The 20,693-nt window shown below is 40.4% G+C and overlaps 1 protein-coding gene across 1 annotated transcript; it reads left to right on the forward strand.

Moving 5' to 3' along the window:
* The first annotated feature begins 2,467 nt into the window (after positions 1–2,467).
* SLC2A10 (solute carrier family 2 member 10) lies at positions 2,468–18,977 on the forward strand. Its single transcript, XM_081949653.1, has 5 exons — positions 2,468–2,618; positions 11,569–12,945; positions 15,828–15,950; positions 17,630–17,765; positions 18,606–18,977. Exons 1-5 carry the CDS (start codon positions 2,615–2,617, stop codon positions 18,703–18,705), a joined length of 1,740 nt encoding a protein of 579 aa, XP_081805779.1. The 5' UTR covers positions 2,468–2,614; the 3' UTR covers positions 18,706–18,977.
* Positions 18,978–20,693: the final 1,716 nt, after the last annotated feature.

Below are 20,693 nucleotides of genomic sequence, written 5' to 3' on the forward strand. Positions count from 1 at the left end.
TCTTCTCCTAACTTCGTAGGATCGAGGTTGGGGGAGGTGCCATCAGCCTCGGACTGTCGAGCTTTGGCCCATATTATTCTTTCCTTCGCTTCTCGCACGCGCTGAAGATATTCCATTTGAGCCTGAACTTTGGCACTCTGTACTTCTCTCTCTGCTTCAATGGTCGCAATCTTTTCCTTCAGCAGCTTCTCTTCCTTTGCGGTCTCCAGATCCATCTCGGCTACCTCGACTTCTGCTCGTGCTTCTGCAGCTGCGGATATCCCTGACCTTTGGCTGTAGTGGGAGGATTGCTGTGAAACGCTGCTACCGGCTCGCGATCGAGTGGCCTTTGGTCAGAAAGATGAGGCCATTTTGGAGACATGGGAGGATGCTGCATGTGTCTGCCGAAATGACTTGTACGAACGATGAGATGCCACAGATGCGACCTCCCCTCCCTGTGTGACTTTGGGACTAAATGAGGATTTCCCCTTAGAAACATGAGAGGAGGCTGCCTGTGACCTCTGAGATGGTGCTTGCAAAGGATGGGACACTTCCGATCCGGCATTTGTTTCTGGCAGGTCTTTGGGATTAAATGAGGATACTTTCTTAGAAGCATGAGAGGATGCGCGCGAAGGGTAAGATGCTTCAGATTCAGCCTTCTCGTCCAGGGCCTTCTCTCTCTTCAGACTGGTTTGGATGAGTTCTTTGCTGCGTCGAATCTGCTTTTGCGTTCTTTGTTTAACGTCTGAATACGCAGCATCTCCCTTTGAATGTTTTTGTCATCATTTAGTTGTAGCTGTATGTCGTTGAGGCTCTCTCCACACTGTATCCACTGCGCGCAGAGTCCGACCATGTCCTTGTTCAATGAATGGAGGTGCTCGGGGGGCAAATCATCTTCGAGTTGGTCACAGAGGTGCTGCAACTGCCTCCAGCGACTCTCCTGCCTTCGATAGGTCTCGTCCCATTCCTCCAAGAGGTTTGCCCGCATAACCTGTATAGGCTTTCTATGCTTTCTTAGGTCATAGGCTATCTGACGTGTTTCTGCCTTTTCTGATGGTTGAATATCCAATTCTGAGCTTTGGATGACCAATTCTGAGTCTATGGTGGGTTCAAACATGGGGTTCAGCATGTCTGACCCTTCTGCCATGGCTAGAAAGCTTCTATGACTAGGAGTAGCTCAGAAAATTTCTTGAATGTGTTATGAACTCTTTAAGCTCAAATCTGTTTTTGGCCACTAGGGTGCGTTGCAAGACTATGGAGATGTAGGTGCAATTCACTTGTCGGCCACTAGGGTGCGTTGCAAGACTTTGAAGACGTAGGCGTAGTTCACTTGTTGGCCACTAGGGTGCGTTGCAAGACTATGGAGATGTAGGTGCAATTCACTTGTCGGCCACTAGGGTGCGTTGCAAGACTTTGAAGATGTAGGCGCAGTGTACTTGTTGGCCTCTAGGGTGTGTTGAGGTGTTGAACTACTTGGTTGCAGTTCGTAGAAGAGTCGCTAGAGGGCGCTGCTTGTGACTACTGTTTGGAGTGACTGGTGATGGCGTTCTCCCTGATGAGGTGACCATCCAAGTTGACTTTCCAGTTTTGGAATTCCTAAGGGATTTTCACCCGAACTCAGAATTCGTTTTGGACCTGGCTAGCTTGGTACCTTCTATAGGAGGTGTGCCCTTTCTCAATAATTCACAAACAATAACACAATGGTTTCTTCAGCTGGACTGCCTCTGCCTTATGTCTCTTTTGGCTGTCTGCAAGTTGGCCTCTTTATTGCCTCGTTGTCAGGACAACTCATCAATAAAGTTCAAAGGAGTTGGGAGGTCGGCTCCAGGCTACTGACCTCTTCCTTACTCGAATTTCGTTTCCATGGAGGCTTTTATTACCCTCAAGGTTTCTCTTTCTTTGTTAGGTTGGGAAAGAAAGGGGGGGGGGTTGCTTTTTCATGCGATTCCTGGATTCCTTTTTAACACACTTTCTTAATCACAACAAAGCCCTTCATCTCAGGAGAGATAATCGCCTTTCTCGCTGAGATGGGATGTTTCTCTCTGCTCCCAGAGGGGGTGGGGAAATCCCATCAGCTTTTCTCAGTTAAGATGCAACGGAGTTTGGGATTCCACTTCAACGTCTTATTTACTCAGGAGCTACTGGATGGGGGTAAAATCATTCCACATCTTTTGACTGTTCTGCCTCAGCGATATCAGTTTGCCCAAGGCAGGCAGCTAAACTCCACGCTTAGGAATCTCTTTCAGATCAAGTTTATTATCAGGCATTCTTAATAGCAAAACTTACAGTTCAGTGTTAAGATACTTCTGACTTTCCATGATCTGTCCCATCACGTAGTGTAAAAAGGTGATGAATTTATCCCCATGCTGAGCGGAGATGTAGAATGCTACTGTTCCGGTTCACAAAGGCATTTAAACTGCCCGGCTATAAACTTTGCATGTGGGCAAGATGTCCCAGTGGCCAATCATAAACAGAGATGTGGTCACATGTCATGGAACTGCATTTCCCATAAGGCAATCTCTGCCTACATTTCCCATGAGGTAGTTTCTTAAAGGAGACAGTTCTTAATTCTTACACTAGCTATATACTGCTGGGGCAGCACAGTGGGGCAGCTGTGCGCGCCGCTTCCATCAGCATGGGTGAGTTGCTTGTCCAGCGAAGAGAACAGCAGGGGGACGGGGAAGGGAGGAGAACTTCTCTGCATGCCTTCGGATTGTTCTCTGATGGAAGGAACTTTTTCGACTTGCTTTTTTTAAAACAATTCGCCTTTGCGGTTCGCTTCTCTCCTCCCAAATCTCTGTCCTGTGTTCTCCGTTGTCGCTTTCCTCTGCCAGAGTGAGTGATGGGTGAATATATGTACTCTGTGTCGTGCTTTGCCAAACCCTTTTAAAATGAGCTCAAGAAAAAAGTGGTTCTTCTTTATCTTGGATTACAGTGTTAGGTCTAGGAGCGAAAATAGTAACATCCCCTGTCTGATGCCCCTTGGAAGCATTGGGATCATATAGCTGACCAGGGATTATAGGAGTTCAAGTCGCCAGGTTGGAAGAGGCCGAGTTCAGTGAAAGCCAGGAATTCCACCGCTAAGAGTAGCCGATGGCGCTCACTTTCCTAATCAAGCTGCATTCTTTTGCATTGTCACAGTGCAGAGTTGGTAGGACTGGGTCGCAGTGTCAATCCACCGTGAACCTAAGCAAGTAGCTCATAAGTAAGACTACTGTCTCAGACCTGTTTATAGTTACAGTTTTTGGCTAATCGGCAAACTATCAACTTGCCAGCTTACATTTTAGCCCAGTGTATTGTGTGAATGGATCCCATGGGATTAAGTTTACATTTTGGTATTTATCATGCAATCCCAGGACACATTGATCTCCGCTCCTTCCATCAGAAACTTAAAACCCACCTATTCCAGCTAGCCGGCTTGGCTTAATTCCACCTATCCCACCTCAGTCCTATTTCTAAATTTTTTAAGATTGGTTTTAAGGTCTGTTTTTTATTTTTTATAAATTGTACAGGGGTTGTTAATCTGATTTTTACCTATGTGTATGATTGTTTGTATGTTTTAAATTATTCTTGTACACCGCCCCGAGTCCCTCCGGGGAGAGGGGGCGGTCTAGAAATTTAATAAATTAAATTAATTAATGGAGTAATTTATAAGAAGGTAGGGCGTGAGGATATGGTCTGCCTCTGATATTCAGATGGCCTTTTAATAAATGTTACATGCTTGCTCAAGAATAAGACCTGATTAAGACCAAAATAGGTTTTGTTTAGATGGAAGGCCAGATCTTTCTTAATCATCGTTTACAGAATGAAACACCTTGACATGTATTCCCTCTTTTAAATGTGGCCACTGGTTTAATCAGCCAGTTCACATGTAAGCTGCAAAATCATACTTTCCGAATTTCATCGTGCTAACTCTAACCCGAGCAAACCACATTGCAATTTATGATATATGATCCTTGGGTGAAAGAGGAAAAAAGTACTTCTTTTTATCCAGTTATCCTCAACCCCTGGGGTTGGGCTATAAAGTCAACTATAAAATATATAAAACCTTTAAAAAGTTTTCAATAGGCACAGAGAAGGGAAGCAGCTGCTTTAATGAATAGTGGAGAGACTTGCTTATATCAGGTCTGAACCATTTTTCCCCTTCCAAACCATGTTTGGAGGGGAGGCCGTCGAAATGATGGAAGCCACACGGGTCTGGATGGGTGACAACAGACTTAAGCTCAACCCCTCCAAGACGGAGTGGCTGTGGCTTCCGGCCCCCCGGTTCAACCAGTGGATCCCATCGCTGGCCATTGGGGGCGAGCAACTGGCCCCCATGGAGCGGGCGCGCAATTTGGGCGTCCTCCTAGATGCCCGGCTGTCTATGGATGACCATGTGGCAGCCGTGGCGAGGGGGGCGTTCCACCAGGTTCGCCTGGTGCGCCAATTGCGCCCCCTATTGGACCGGGATGCCCTACGCACAGTCACTCATGCACTGGTGACGTCCCGCCTGGACTACTGTAATGCTCTCTACATGGGGCTTCCCTTGAGATGCACCCAAAGACTACAGCTGGTCCAGAATGCGGCCGCGCGGGTGATAATGGGGAGTACGAGATACTCCCATATAACACCTCTCCTGCGCAAGCTGCACTGGCTCCCTGTGGTCTATCGGGTGCGTTTCAAGGTGTTGATCACCATCTTTAAAGCGCTCCATGGCACAGGACCTAGTTACTTGTGGGATCGCATCCTGCCCCATACATCCCTACGACCAATCCGCTCTCACAGAGAGGGACTCCTCCGGGTGCCGTCCACTAAGCAGTGCCGGAGGGCGGCGCCCAGGAGCAGGGCCTTCTCTGTGATGGGCCCAGCCCTCTGGAATGACCTCCCCCTCGACATTAGGATTACTACCGACCTCCGCTCCTTCCGTACAAAACTCAAGACCCACCTTTTCCAACTAGCTGGCCTGGCTCAACTATAGTTTTATCTCCAATCCTCCTGGCAATTTTAAACTTTTTACACTTTAAAAATTTTAAATTGGGGTATTTTAATTTTTAACTTTATTATTATTGTTGTTTTTGTATTGTAACAATTGTTGTGACTTTATACCTCCTCCGTGTAATGTAATGTCTTATTGTGTAACATGTGATTTATTTATTGTACGCCGCCCCGAGTCCCTTTGTGGAGAGGGAGCGGCTAACAAGTCTAATAAATACAAATACAAATACAAATGTTTGAAGTATGCCTTAAAACTATTCTGCATTTATTTCTGACTTGAGCAATCTCTGGGTTAAAATATGAATTTTCATCTATTTCAAAACTTCATTATTTATGCCATGACTGATCTGCCAATCTGTACCTCCAAACCTTGAGTTTGATTGTTAAAAGTTGCAATACTGAGCTGTTATTCCTAATTCCAGGAATCCACACCCCATGAAGTGTTTCAATTCATTTGTGCATTAAGACATTTATTGTACAATTCTTGTATACAGCTCCAACTTCAACTCTAGGTAGGTAATACCTAGATAGGTAATAATAAAACAACACAATAAACTATATAATCAATAAACTCAGTCCATTTGGTATAGCATTTAAAGTTCTAGATTAGAAACCAGTCTTTCTCTCCCTCCCTCCCTCTGTCCCTCACTCCCCCTCTCTCTTTCTTTCCCTTTCCTCCTTCACTCCCTCCCAATTCACCATAAAACGTGATGAAGAAAGAAAATCGGAGAATTATGTATGCCACGTTGCATAAGATAAAAGTAGATAAAAATCAAAGATCCATAATAAATATTTAATCATAAAGATAAAGCAACTAAAGATTTAAAAAATCCAATTTGGCCATTAACAAAAGGGAAGCAAACAAAGCTAAGAGTTCTTATCTTTACTTTTTCTTGTCAGTCTACTTGTTGCGTACCAAGTTTAGAACTTAAATGTATTTAAATATAGGCCTAGTAGTTCTTCACGAGTTTTAGTGGAGTTGTCTCACTCCAAAGCTGGAAGCGATTTCTGTGGAAGTAAATGCTCCAATGGACGAAGAAATCTTTCATATGGAAAAAATAATGCAACAATGAAAGTTCTGCTGATTTATTTACTCTGACCTATGTGTTGTCTATTTGGGCATGGGAGAGGCAAAGTTAGACATTGAAATTCTACTAACAATGTGAGGAGACATAAGAATCTTTTTATCAGCAAAGAATTAGATATTAATTTTAGTGGCTGAGAATTGAGTTTGGAGCTGTTGGGGGGTGGATAGTTAAGAATTAGACTAAGGCATGAACACCTAGAAAGCCCAATGGCTCTTCTGCCAATTGAGCAATCACCTCGTATATAATCTACCTGGTTGCTGATATCCTCACCTGAGTTCTGGTCCACTTTCTCAGCTGTCTCAATTTCAACTCACCATTCTTGGAAACCTCTCCCTCCAAAAGTGTGTTTATGATGTTGTCATCTTCCTGGCATTGAGTAAATGTTACCCAGGTAAAAAGGATGAAACCAAATCTGGTCAAAGGACTGAATTCTCTCCCTCCATATAGTTGGCTGATGTTATGTCAACAAGAGGGCATCTTACAACAGAAGAACCCTGGGATATTTGCAGGGAAAATAAAATCAACATGGGCAAATCTCCAACCCTTTTTACATATATCCTCTCAATATAAAAAGGTAAAGGGCTTTGATTGCACAGTCCCGTCCGTCTTGATTTTTTCCTATCATTCCCTCTGATGTTCCTATAAGGTCCTTCCTTAAAGCCATTCTTTCTGCTATTCTTTCTTCCATGCTTGCTTAGAATTTCAGTCAGCAAGTCTATATACCAGTGTTTCTCAACCTTGACTCCTTTAAGACACCTGGACATCAATATGTTGGCTGGGGAGTTCTGGGAGTTGAAATCTATATACAATAGAACCTCTGGTCATGAATGCTTCTGACAACAACCAAAGTGGGTTCTGGCCAAAAATTTCACATTAAGATAGACCAAAAAAATAGTATCATTTCATTCCTGCAAATTGGGTGTAACTTTATATATCTAGTGTATAATGCTTTAAAAAAAATTCAAGCAGCATCTATAAAATATAGTATGATAAGTTAATCGGTGGATGCGTAAAAGACTGGTCTAATCATAACCATTGGGTGTGCTAGCAGAAATGTACGGTTTAAGAAATTTAGATCAACAAGTTGGCAGTCTGGAAAGCATCTGGTTGCAATCCTTTGATGTGATTTCCAGCTGGAGAAATACATGCTGTGGTTCACGTTGATAGGATGTTTACCCTTCTGAAAATATTTTTTTTTTAAAAAACCTACCATATTGAATTGAAACAGACAAGATTTGCTATCCAGCTTCCTGGTTTTCTATTACTAAGAGATCCAATTCGGTCTAATGGTTAAGACCCCAGGTAACAAAGTCGGATACCGTGAGTTCTAATCCTACCTTAGCCATGAAAGCCAACCTTGGCGCAGATTTAACCCAACCATCTCACAGGTTTGTTATTGGGAAAAAGTAGGAGGAAGATGTGATAGATATGTTTGTTGCCTTAATTTGTTTGAAAAAATAAATCAAGGATAGAAACAAACAAATAAATAATCTGTGGGATATGCTTAAAAATAAACATACATAAAGTTGGATTTTAAGGATTGGGTCTAGATCAGTGATAGCAAACCTTTTAGAGACCAAGTGCCCAAACTGCAACCCAAAACCCACTTATTTATCGCAAAGTGCCAATACAGCAATTTAACCTGAATAATGAGATTTTACTACCTAAAATAATGATAAACAAGGCAAGAGTTCAGCTAATTGTTCTAAGAAAAATGTGATAAATGCACTTTTATGCCCCTTCATTTTTTCTCTACTTTTGAAATATTAGGTTTAGCAACAATAAAAAAGAAAAATGTTTGTAAAATCATTTCTCTCTTTCCCTCCCTCTCTTTCCCCCTCTCTCTTTCTCTCTCTCTTTCCCTCCCTCTCTCTCTCTTTCCCTCCCTCTCTCTCTCTTCCCTTCCCTCTCTCTATCCCTCCTGTGGGAGAAATGTGATGGATCTGGGCTGGGGCAACAGCATGTGTGCCCACAGAGAGGTCTCTGAGTGCCACCTCTGGCATGCGTGCCATAGGTTCGCCACCACTGGTCTAGATCAAGCCAATTGCTCTAGTTCCAATATACTGAATGTTAAAAGTATGTCATTACAGTGTTTCGACTGATTGCATGCAGGACAATCAGAATAGAGTTTGGATCCAGATTTAAATATTTTGTGAATGAAAAATATTATATAGTGGCTAATACATCAGCCTAATATGTAATACAGCCCAGGTTCAAATCCCAGTAAGGGTATGGCTAGCTGATGAGAGCTAAATAGCTTGAAATAGATTTATACTAGTCTCCCTTTATTTATTTATCAGCACAAATACAATACAAATATAACAAAGGCAACATTAAAAATATGGTTTTCTGCCTGGATGGTCTCCTGGAGTGAGCCGAAAGACAGACAAAGGGAAACAGTGTGTTCCCTCCCATATTTGGGCATACCAGGGGTTGTGACAGAATACATACCTATTTCCCTGGTTTAGCTGATGAAGGAGGAGAGCCTGTGGCTTAGTGGCTAATACATCTGCCTAATATGTAATACAGCTCAGGTTCAAATCCCAGTAAGGGTACGGCTAGCTGATGAGAGCTAAATAGCTTGAAATAGATTTATACTCCCTTTATTTATTTATCAGCACAAATACAACATACATACATACATACATACATACATACATACATACATACATACATACATTATATTTATCAGTACAAATACAACACAAATATAAAAAGGCAACATTAAAAATAAAAATATGGTTTTCTGCTTGCATGGTCTTCTGTGATGAGCCGAAGGACAGAAAGAGGGAGTAGTGACCATCCTCCCATATTTAGGCATACCAGGGGTTGTAACACAAATACATACATACATACATACATACATACATACATACATACATACATACATATGCTGGTTTTGTTGTATTCGGGTCTTTTCCCGTGTAAGGTTGAGATTGTCTTTGCAACGTTTCGGCAGGATCTCACCTGCCATCTTCAAGCTGTGGGCACACATACATACACACACACACACACACACACACACACACACATACATTATATATATATAATTTATAAATCTTCTCTCTAAAATTTTAAAAACAGAAATCTTGATTCACAAAACAGAGACCTCTGATACTGTGACACCCATTAGTATGACACTAATAATAGCAGGCTGTTAGCATGCTAATAGGAGCTGATGTGTTACATTATGCTGTTCATAATAATGTACAGTAAACATTGCTGGATTGGACACCTACCCCATCTAGCTTAGCAATCTGTTCTCATAATGACCAACCAGCTTCCAAGGAAGCCCCCTAATTTACAGCAGATGGCTTCCACAGGCAATAACACTGTTTTACAATCTGCTGCTAGGGAATTTGAAATTCAACTTCTGCACAGCGCTAAGGGTACATCCATCACAGGGACTAGAAGGTTAGAGCAATGCTACAAATACACCCACTCGGCCCTGAGTTTGCCAGGAGACAGTTCTTGTCTCTCTGCCCAACCTATTATACGAGATGGTTGTGAAATCAAATGAATTGTTACAGTGACCATATGTCCTTTATTATAAAGGGCAGCCTTTTACGGTATTTGAGAAAGCTGTTCTTCAGATTTATTGAATTTTCAAAAATTCACATTTCTCCTTTATTTTGGTCATTTAACTTGTGTCATACAAATGCTGCCACTTAATGCCCACGCTTTCACATTCGTGTGAAAAAATATGGAATCCGAATTCTTTTTTAAAAATACATTTATATATACTCTTTGATTTTAAATATTTTAATCTGCGGTTTTTGTAGAGTTTCTTGGTTTGCTCTTGAAGTTGCCCTTGTAAAGCAAACATAAGCTATTAAGTGTTTTTATCTTCATGAACTTCTTTCAGATTGGCCCCCTTTTCAGTTTTGTCCTTTGTTGTTTTCCAAGAAAATATGTTCACTATAATTATGGTGAGATAATTGCTACCTTCCCTTTTTACAAGAAGGCCACATTATAAATAGATGGTGAATACAGATTCGTAGGTATAGAGAAAGAATCCCTTCAGAGCAAAATATGCACCCAAATAATATATCCTTGTTTTTCCTTAGATGTTGCTATGCTTGCTTTGATATAAGATGTGCTTGCATACTATCATAATCTAGGCACAATTTTAGGTTCGAATTTAGGCCTATACAACCTTGGAAACACAGCTATTTTTTTATTTTTAATAATTTGAAAATAATGGGCAGTTTTCCAGGAACCAACAGGATGTTCAAAATAAGTTGCAATGTGGACAGTACCAAATTTGGTTACAGCACTTTGTTTTCTGCCCTAGCAGGTTTTCCATGTTTTCCAACATTGAGTCATACTTCTGTCACTCTTGCAAATACTCTGTTTTACTGGGGCTGTGACATAGGTTCTCCTAACTCTGCTTCCCCCCTCCCAAAAAAAAAAGTTTATTTTGCATTTCCCCAAATCCTGCCATTTCTGACCTCAGAAACATTGACATTCAGATAAGTTTTAGGAGATAGGGCAGATAGGTAAGGCCTTACAAACCACAATAACATTAAAGTGAACATGTTGATGTACAGCTAGTCCTCAACCTATGGCCACAATTGAGCCCAAAATTTATACTGCTAAGTGAAACATTTGTTAAGTGAGTTTTGCCCCATTTTATGACTTTTCTTGCCACAGTTGTTAAGTGAATCACTGCAGTTGACAAATTAGGAATACGATTGTTAAGTGAAACAGGTTTCCCCATTAACTTTGCTTCTCAGGAAGTTGCAAAATGTGATCACATAACCCCTGGACACAGCTACTGCCTGAAATATGAGCCAGTTGCCAAGCATCTGAATTTTGATCATGTGACCATGGGGGTAAGTGTGAAAAACGGTCATAAGTCACTTTTTTCAGTGACGTAACTTTGAACAGTCACTAAATGAACTGTTGTAACTCGAGGACTACTACCTGTATTGAAGACTATTACCGTATTTTTCGGAGTATAAGACGCACCTTTTTCCCTCCAAAAAGAGGCTGAAAATCTGGGTACGTCTTATACACTGAATACAGCATTTTTTGCCTCCTGAAACCCCGCCTCCTTCACCAAAATGGCCGTGCGTAGCCTTTAGGAGGCTTGTAGAGTGCTCCTGGGAGCTGGGGGGGGGGCAAAATTGAGCAAAAATGGGCCTTTTTTGCTCAATTTTGCCCCCCCACCCCGCCTCCAGGAGCACTCTACAAGCCTCCTAAAGACTATTCATGCCCTTTTTTTTTGAAAAAAAAATGGGCCCTTTTTTGCGAAAAATTGGTTGCTTTGGGGAGGTCTGCAGAGTGCAAAAACTTTTTTAAAAAATTTGCCTCTTCAAAATCTTGGTGCATCTTATACTCTGGTGCGTCTTATACTCCGAAAAATATGGTAATCCTGGATTGACTTTATATATAGAACAGTAATAACAAATGTTGCATTCAAATGTGGAGTAGTTTATAATACTGAAGTTATTGTAAGCTCTACCAACTTAAAGAAGAAACTGTCTCAGATCTCACTCTTGTTCCTATTCTCAATCTCCAGGACAAGCATTGTTCGTCCTCCTGTTGACATCCGCAATCTCACTCCTTGGAGGACTGACCTTTGGATATGAACTCGGAATCATCTCAGGAGCACTATTGCAGCTGCAGGTGGCTTTCCACCTTCGTTGTATTGAGCAGGAGGTCCTTGTGAGTGCCTTACTCATTGGAGCTCTCGTAGCTTCTTTGGTTGGAGGAATCTTTATTGACCGGCAAGGAAGACGGAAAGCAATATTGCTCAGCAATGCAGTTTTGCTCTGTGGCAGTCTCATCCTGATGCTTGCTAGGTCACTTATTTGGCTGGTGAGTGGGCGTCTGACTGTAGGTTTTGCCATTTCTTTATCATCTATGGCATGCTGCATATATGTCTCTGAAATGGTGGCTGCCCATCAGCGAGGGCTATTGGTATCCCTTTATGAAGCTGGCATCACCATGGGCATCTTACTTTCGTATGCACTGAACTATATCTTTGCTGACACACCTGAGGGATGGCGATACATGTTTGGCTTGGCTATTGGCCTGGCCATCATCCAGCTTGTCAGCATCCTGTTCCTCCCCAACAACTCCAGGACTTTCAGGGTACGCTACAGTGTGACTCATAGTAGTCTCATTCAATCTCACAAGGATGAAGATGGTGAAGATGTAATATTTTCATGCCCCGTGGAGAAGAATTATTCTCTTGTAGATCTCTTCAGATCAAAGGACAATATGAGAAACAGGACTTTGGTTGGCCTAGGATTGGTCCTCTTTCAACAGTTCACTGGACAGCCCAATGCCCTCTATTATGCATCGACTATCTTCCGTTCTGTGGGATTTCAGACTGATTCATCTGCTATCCTAGCCTCTGTTGGTCTAGGGGTGATGAAGGTTATCGCAACCCTATTTGCCATGTTTTTTGCAGATAAGGTTGGCCGAAGGGTGTTGTTGATGGCTGGATGTTGGGTGATGGCTTTTTCAGTTATGATTATTGGCCTGGCCAACTGCTCTGTTCCATTAGATATGGTTAAAGACTGTGAAACACTCATAGATTCAAACAATATTTCCTTCAGTTCACCTCCTCCCCACATAAATTCAGTTTCTCCCCAACCAGCTGCTTCCTACTTCTTATTGACAAAAGATACTAGTGAAATACAAGTTGAATCAACTTTTGCTATCATGGGACCAGCAGTCAATGCCAATAATAAAAGTGGAGAAAAAAGGCCAACCATTACATTAGAAACTGAGAAAACCCAATTTCTCACCCAGTCAGTGGAAGAAAAAGAACGGGATACCAATTCTTCAATCGGTGAGGCCTCTTCTAAGGGAGACGTGCTCCTAAACTGGATTACACTCCTGAGCTTGATGGCCTTTGTAAGTGCATTCTCAATTGGATTTGGACCAAGTAAGTATCTTCCTGATTTCATATTTCTTGTCTTAGGGTCCTCTTACATCGATAAACCTGTCCATACATGAATGGGTTTTGAGTCTTAATAAGTAGTTTATTATGTTTGTTTGTTGGGCTTCTGCGTTGCCCAATCAGTTTGGCTCTGAAATGGCCTGCAATTACTCATTACGGTATTAAAATTAGAATATAATCGTGTGTGCCATAATGGAACAAGTGAAGTAAGTCCTTTGATTCATGAATCTATACATGTGAACTATAGATTCATTTGCAGTTTCAGCAGGAGTTCCTATTCTTCATTAGAGTACTCCATAATAAAGAGGGTCAGGAATGGGGGGAAAGTGTTCAATAAAAAAAAAACTCAGGAAAAGAGCTCTTAATTTTCAGTCATTAGCTTCCTTAATTAAATTTTATAGGGCTTATCCTGGCTAAACATGAATAGGCTTTTGAGTGGATAATTTTCTGATCTTCCAAAGCCACTCTATGTTCACTTCAGAGATGATTTTAGACCAGTGTAGCAATCTTACGCTCAGGAGTTTCATTTAGAATGAAACAAAAATGAAACCGCTTGGCTTCCAAAGGCTGCAAGGTTTAGGACAGGTAACATGAGAAGTTGGGGAGGGGGCTATATTAAAATTCCATTACTTTGCAGAAAGACAAGCAGCAGGTTTATCCAATTCCCATTCTGGATATATTTGTGGAACTGAAAGAAGTTGGGACAGATCACATAGGAATCCATAGTTTATGCACCTACCGTATCTCTTAGACCAGAGGTGCCAAACTCGCGGCCTGTGGGTCGCGAGATGCGTCATGCCCTGGCCACGTTCATGCCCGGTTTAGCAAAAGTGGGGAAAAGTGATACGTCACATGACAACACCATGATAACACAAGTTTGACACCCCTGTCTTAGACTATTGCTCAGTCTCACTTCAAACTGAACATGCTAAGGACAAGCTGTCGTCTATGTTTTGCTGCTAAGCTAAGCACCTAGTCTTGTTCCATTCAATAAAGTGGAATTACTGGAGTTTTTTTGTCTCTCTCACACACACTTTCTGAAAGAGTTCCTTTTACCTATCTGTTCCAGGAAGTAAGCACTGTGTTCAGATGTTATTTACATACCTAGTTAAGCAAACATAACTATGGATAGCACACCTCTTCCAATTTATAATTCCACAGTTTGCAAATAAAATGTCAATATTATCAGTTGAGGCATTCGTACTATGAACAGTGACTCCAGCATATTTTGTATGCCAGCTTCAAATACTTAGAAGTTACCTGAATGAAAGAGGAACCTGTGTTGGCCAGTTAGAAGCCTTAGAAAAGATGATTTAATTAGGGGAGGTTTGCATTTGATTAAAAGAAAAGTATTATTTTAAGAAAAGCTGAAGTTCAGATTAGCTGGTTTTTATTTACTGACGGTTTAATTGATTTATATGATTTCTACACATTGCTACTCTTCCTTTCAGAAGCAAACAGAGTCCTTTACAAAAGAATTTTTTTTAAAACAGTCTTAAATGCAATAAAACCAGAAATGTTAGAAACCAATACATACAAAAACATTAAAATGCATTTAGTTTTTAATGAATGAACAAAAACACTGGTCATCTTAAAGTGAATCTATTCCTAGAGTAATTGTTATCTCATAAATTGTTGGGTCATGTCTACAATTATTTTCAGAAAGATAGCATAGGGAACAACTAAATATCTTTCTCAAGTTCCATAATTGGAATGCTATAACCAAGTATTATAAGTGGTGCTCCAAATCATTGCCTGTGAACTGATCTATTGGTGGAATCAAAAGTAGAGCTTTTATCTTCATTATTTGTGCCAAGCAATCCCACAAAGAAATTGATATAAGCTTCAATTAATGATTCTGATACTGACTTCTACATTATTTTATATTATTCATGAATCCAACCGTTTACCATGGTCAATTTGTTGCTCTTTTTCTTGGTAGTTTCTTTTGAAAGGAAGAAGGATATTTATATACTTGACAAAGCAGCCTTTAGCCCATAAGTGCTCTCTGCAATGCATTCATTCGCCCAGCTTTCGTAGTGATGTTCTCTAGATGGATTAAAACTGTAACTAGAACTCTGTAATTTCTAGCCATAAGGGTCCCACTTGGTTATTAAAATGACATGGGACACTACTTATTTACTAAGAATGCACCTACTAATACAGTTTTCCAGAATGAAGAGAAAAGGTAAAATCTCCCCTAACTTGAGTTAACATCTGGAGACTACGTGTCCGTGTCCATATTGTTTTCTTAACCAGAGAGGTGGAAGTTATTTTCCATTGCCTTTTGGTGTTTTTATTAGTTTCCATTCTACTCCACAAACTGAATTTACTGATGGTCTCACATTAAACTACTTACCAGGTTCTGCTCTGCTCAGCTTCTTCAGGATTAGCCAAATTCATTTAGGTACTGTACCTATTGTAACAAGTAATGTTTTTTTAATTGTTTCAGTTACTCTACAATTCAGTGAAAATGTCTGTCTTGCCCACTCACAATCCATATACATAGAATTTTCTGGAACAGTATATTACCTATCTTTACAAGTTTCTTGTAAAAAAGTAACATGCATGTGCAGGTATGTATTTTATGTTTAAAAGTATATGAGTTTAAAAATATGTTTTGGAGCAAGAGTAATAGTGGTAGTAGTCAAAATTATAATCCAGAGTGTCTCTCTCTCTTCTTGTCTTCATTGTGTTTAACTTGAAGCTTCTGAATAATTGCATCTTCCAACTCAACAGTTCAAGCTTTCTTTCTATAATATCTTTCCCATTCCAGCTTCTTCTTATGGTTGTACAAAATGTTGCTTATGATTTGTTTCTTCTTCATGCCTAATTCCACTCCTTGACTTTCTTTTCTCCTCCCACAGTGACATGGCTTGTCCTCAGTGAGATCTACCCAGCTAGCATAAGGGGGAGAGCTTTTGCGTTCTGCAATAGTTTCAATTGGGCTGCCAATTTACTGATCAGTCTTACATTCCTTGACGTCATTGGTATGTATAGTATTGGCTTGTTGTTGACATTCTTTGCTGCTGATAACCAAAGCAGAGCTGATAATAGGGTGCACTTAGACCAGTGTTTCTCAATCTCAACAGGTTTTGGACTTATGGACTTCAACTCCTGGAAATCCCAATTCTGGGAGTTGAAGTTCATTTGTATAAAGGCGATGAGGTTGAAAAACCCTGATCTAGACCCAACAAAGGGTCACTGCCTTTGTTTGAGGATCTTGTCTCCTGTTTATTATGTCACTTCTGGAGTCATGATCAGACATACTGTATATAATAACCAGAATGTTAAATTTAGATTCAAGACTTAAATCTCTGCTAAACCAGAAAACTCAGTTCAAGGCAATCTTAGTCTACTCTAAGCCAGAGGCCATGGTGCTTCTCATTATTTTCTTGGATGGGCAAAAGTAACATTTAAAAAAACATATCATAATGGTGTTATTAGAAGAAGAAAAAATCCAAAGTCCATAGCTGGATAATGTATTTATTAGGCAATACAGTGTTTTCCTCACAAAAGAGCAGACCGATATTTACATGCTCCAGAACTCTGCATCAGAGGAGACAATATTAAGGCTGCAGAAGAAGGTAAAAAATCCAAAAATATACCAGATGTTATGGTTTGCCATTTAGTGACATTCTCAAGATTGGGATTACAGACTGAATGTATTAAGTCACTAGTAGGTATTAAATTTAAAAATTACAATTAGTAGTCTGAAACAGTTGTTGACTCAGATATGTGCAGCCCAGATCTGAAATTTAAAAAGTCAGTTGTTTCCTATTACAATACAATACAATACAATGGAATACGAAACAAAAGAAAACAGACAATTCTGAAGCTCATATGAAGCTACTTGTGAAGCTCAGTTGAACAAGTAAGATTATAAACTAGTTGATTTTATGAGGTCTATAAGGATTCTTCATCACGCAGGTCATGGTTGAAAAAGAAACTGTAGAAGCTTTTTGAATGAGAAGCGAAACATTTTCAAAGAAGAAAGGAAAAAAAGTCCAGTTATCTTTTGGAAAAGCATCTCTGGAACTTCTATCAGAAGGATTGCATTTCTTCATTTAGTTTAGCTGGTTTAAACATTGTTTCTTTCAGAAGTTTTTAGAATTATTTTTGGGTTTGAGGTAATATTTTAAAATATTGTCAAAATATTTCAAGTATTGCCAGATATTTTAATTCCAGAAATATTATGTCAGCACTCATTTGTAGTTCAGATATGCATTAATCTGTGTGTGGAAGAGGAAAGCCATCTGGTCCTGCTGTTAATAGTAAAACTCATCTGAAAAGTATTTATGGCAATGGTCCATCCCCAAGGTACTAAAGGTGGAGAAACACTGCAAAACCATGCTGTTAATGTTTTTAAAGCCTTTTATTATTGTTACTACCTCACCCCTGAGAGATTTTGCAATCAAAATGCAATAAAATGATAATTTAATTAAAATGACTGGCACTTTTTACAATGCATCTATTGTTGTAATAATGCCCAGATGAAACTTCTGATTTTGCTGAATGCATGAGTCTAATAAAGTGTAATTTTACTTTTGAAAGGAAATTTTGCAGCTCCTTTTAAGTAGCCTCTGGTAAGCCCCTGATTTCATAAGAGCCTATCCCAACAAATGTGGCTTTAAGTCATACATTGATTTTGTTATATTTCTCCATGCAGATGTCATTGGCTTGTCATGGATTTTCCTTTTCTATGCACTGGTGGGACTGGCAGCTGTATTATTTATTTATTTATTTGTACCTGAAACCAAAGGACAGTCTCTGGAAGAGATAGACCATCAGTTCTCAAAGAAGCGGTATGTCCTTAGTATCTGTCACAGCTAACACTGATCAATGCAGAAGTATTTTGTCTATATCATAGAGAATTTAGAAAAGTAAGGTTCTACATTTAGGCAAGAAAAACGAAATGCACAGGTATAGTATCGTGGTACCTTGCTCAATAGTAGTAACTGTGAGAGGGATCTTGGAATCCTAGTGGACAACCATTTAAACATGATCCAGCAGTGTGCAGCAGCTGCCAAATAGACAACACGATTCTAGGCTGCATAAACAGAGGGCTAGAATCAAGATCACGTGAAGTGTTAATACCAATTTCTAATGCCTTGGTGAGGCCACACTTGGAATACTGCATTCAGTTTTGGCCACCATGATGTAAAAAAGATGTGGGGACTCTAGAAAGAGAAGAACAACAAAGATGATTAGGGGACTGGAGGCTAAAACATATGAAGAACGGTTTCAGGGACTGGGTATGTCTAGTTTAATGAAAAGAAGGACTCAGGGGTTGTCACAAAGAAGAGGGAGTCAAACTATTCTCCAAAGCACCTGAGGGTAGAACAAGAAGCAATGGGTGGAAGCTAATCAAGGAGAGAAACAACTTAGAACTGAGGAGAAATATCCTGACAGTTAGAAAAAATCAGTGGAATAACTTGTCTCCAGAAGTTGTGAATGCTCCAACACTGGAAGTCTTTAAGAAGATGTTGGATAACCATTTGTCTGAAGTGGTGTAGGATTTCCTGCCTAGGCAGGGGTTTGGACTAGAAGACCTCCAAGGTACCTTCCAACTCTGCTATTCTATTCTATTCTAGTTTGAAGCAGGGCATGGTCAATCCATATTGATCTCTTCGTTGTTTTGGCAGGTTGCTGCAAAGAAATATATGCTGGCACAAACTATGGAACAGAAGAGAAATCTACACACGTGCTCAATATCAAAGAGTAGACCATTCTAATACCTCCTGAAAAAGGAGCCATCACTTGTGACGTGACACAATGGTTACCTATATCATGCTGGAAGTTTTGTGGTGATTCTCCCCAAAAAAGAAATTCTGGAGCATATCATGAAAATCTTGTATTTATGTAGGTGACAATATAATTCTTTTTTATAAGTATGCATATTCTGTTATGTGTAGAATCTAGCACCCCAGCCTCTGGGGAAAGTATATCTGATACGTTCATATATATATATTTATAAATGTTTGATAAATAAAGTATATTTGAGCCTATTGATTGGATAGTTTATTTATTTATTTTATTTTATTCGATTTATCAGTCGCGCCCTCTCCGCGAAGGGACTCGGGGCGACATACAATCATATATATAGGCATGTGGCATGGAGGAGGTAAATACATCAACATTTAACAATTCAAATAGAAATAAAAGCCACAAAGTTAAGATAAATAACAGTAAAATTACAACAATTAAAACAGTTAAAATACCCAAAAGATTTAAATTTACAGTTTAAAATTGCCAGGGAGGTTAGAGAGTTCTAATTTAGCCAGGCCGGCTAGTTGGAACAGGTGGGTCTTGAGTTTCGTGCGGAAGGAGCGGAGATCAGTCGTTGTCCTAATATCTGGGGGGAGGTCGTTCCAGAGGGCTGGGGCCATCACAGAGAAGGCCCTGCTCCTGGGCGCCACCCTCTGGCACTGCCTAGTGGACGGCACCCGGAGGAGTCCCTCTCTGTGAGAGCGGATTGGTCGCAGGGATGTATGGGGCAGGATACGATCCCGCAAATAACTAGGTCCTGTGCCATGGAGCGCTTTAAAGATGGTGATTAACACCTTGAAGCGCACCCGGTAGACCACAGGGAGCCAGTTTAGCTCGCACAGGAGAGGTGTTACATGGGTGAACCTCGTTCTCCCCATAATTGCCCGCGCGGCCGCATTCTGGACCAGCTGTAGTCTCCGGGTGCATCTCAAGGGGAGCCCCGTGTAGAGAGCATTGCAGTAGTCCAGACGGGACGTCACCAGCGCGTGAGTGACTGTGTGAAGGGCATCCCGGTCCAATAGGACCGGGATGCCCTTAGTTTAATATAAAATACTATTTTTTTCAACTTGATGGATTTTGTTTATGCTAAAGGAGATGCAAAAACCATTTGTTGGAGAAAACCTCCTCCCTCAGATAATCCATTGGGACCTGATTATACTAAACAGTAAGGAAATGCTGGCTTAAAAAAAATCAGACAGAATAATGTCAAGGAAAAAACCACAGGCAATGTGTGAGATGCTACTGATTGAGGAACCTTCTAAATCTGTTGAAGTGGAATAATTTATTTTAGCATAGAAATCTGGCAGTCCTCATATAAGATTTTATCTTTATTTTATGATTTACACTTCACTGCTTTCTATTTCCAGTAAACATTTATTTGTAATTAGACTGGAGAGGGTTGATGAAGATTTCTTTGAATCTTTAAGGGATCACTTCTCCTATGTGAGTAAAATGTACAGAAAAAACGTGGCTACATTTATTGTGTTTATGGGATAGTAGTAAAAGTAAGTTGTATTGGCTCAAATTTCCAAGCAGTCAAGCAGCCTGCACTTCTAGAAACTTTCTCGCTCTATGAATAAAGAAAAAAAATGGTGACAGCCTATTTCAGTGATTAAATTCTATTAAAATGGCATTTCTTATAGAGAAATTGGGACAGATTAAAAAAACTCTGCAGACCTCCCCAAAATGACTCATTTTTTGTCATAAAAAGGGCATGCATAGCCTTTAGGAGGTTTGTTGACTGCTCCTGGGGGGCGGGGCAAATTGAGCAAAAAATGGCCCGTTTCTCATTCATTTCTGCCCTCCCCAGCCCCCAGGAGCACTCTGGAAGCCTCCTAAAGGCTACGCAGTGCCATTTTGGTGAAGGAGGCGGGGTTTTGGGAGGCCAAAAATGCTGTATTCAGTGTATAAGATGCACCCAGATTTTCACCCTCTTTTTTGAGGGAAAAAGATAATAATAATAA

Source organism: Natrix helvetica, assembly GCF_964273705.1.
Source record: "Natrix helvetica genome assembly, chromosome: 3".
NCBI classification, from domain to species: Eukaryota; Metazoa; Chordata; class Lepidosauria; order Squamata; family Natricidae; genus Natrix; species Natrix helvetica.

Coding starts and splice junctions, on each gene's coding strand:
- SLC2A10 (XM_081949653.1), top strand. Junction 15,951..17,629: donor TACATTCCTTGACGTCATTG/GTATGTATAGTA, acceptor TTCTCCATGCAG/ATGTCATTGGCTTGTCATGG. Junction 17,766..18,605: donor CATCAGTTCTCAAAGAAGCG/GTATGTCCTTAG, acceptor TTGTTTTGGCAG/GTTGCTGCAAAGAAATATAT.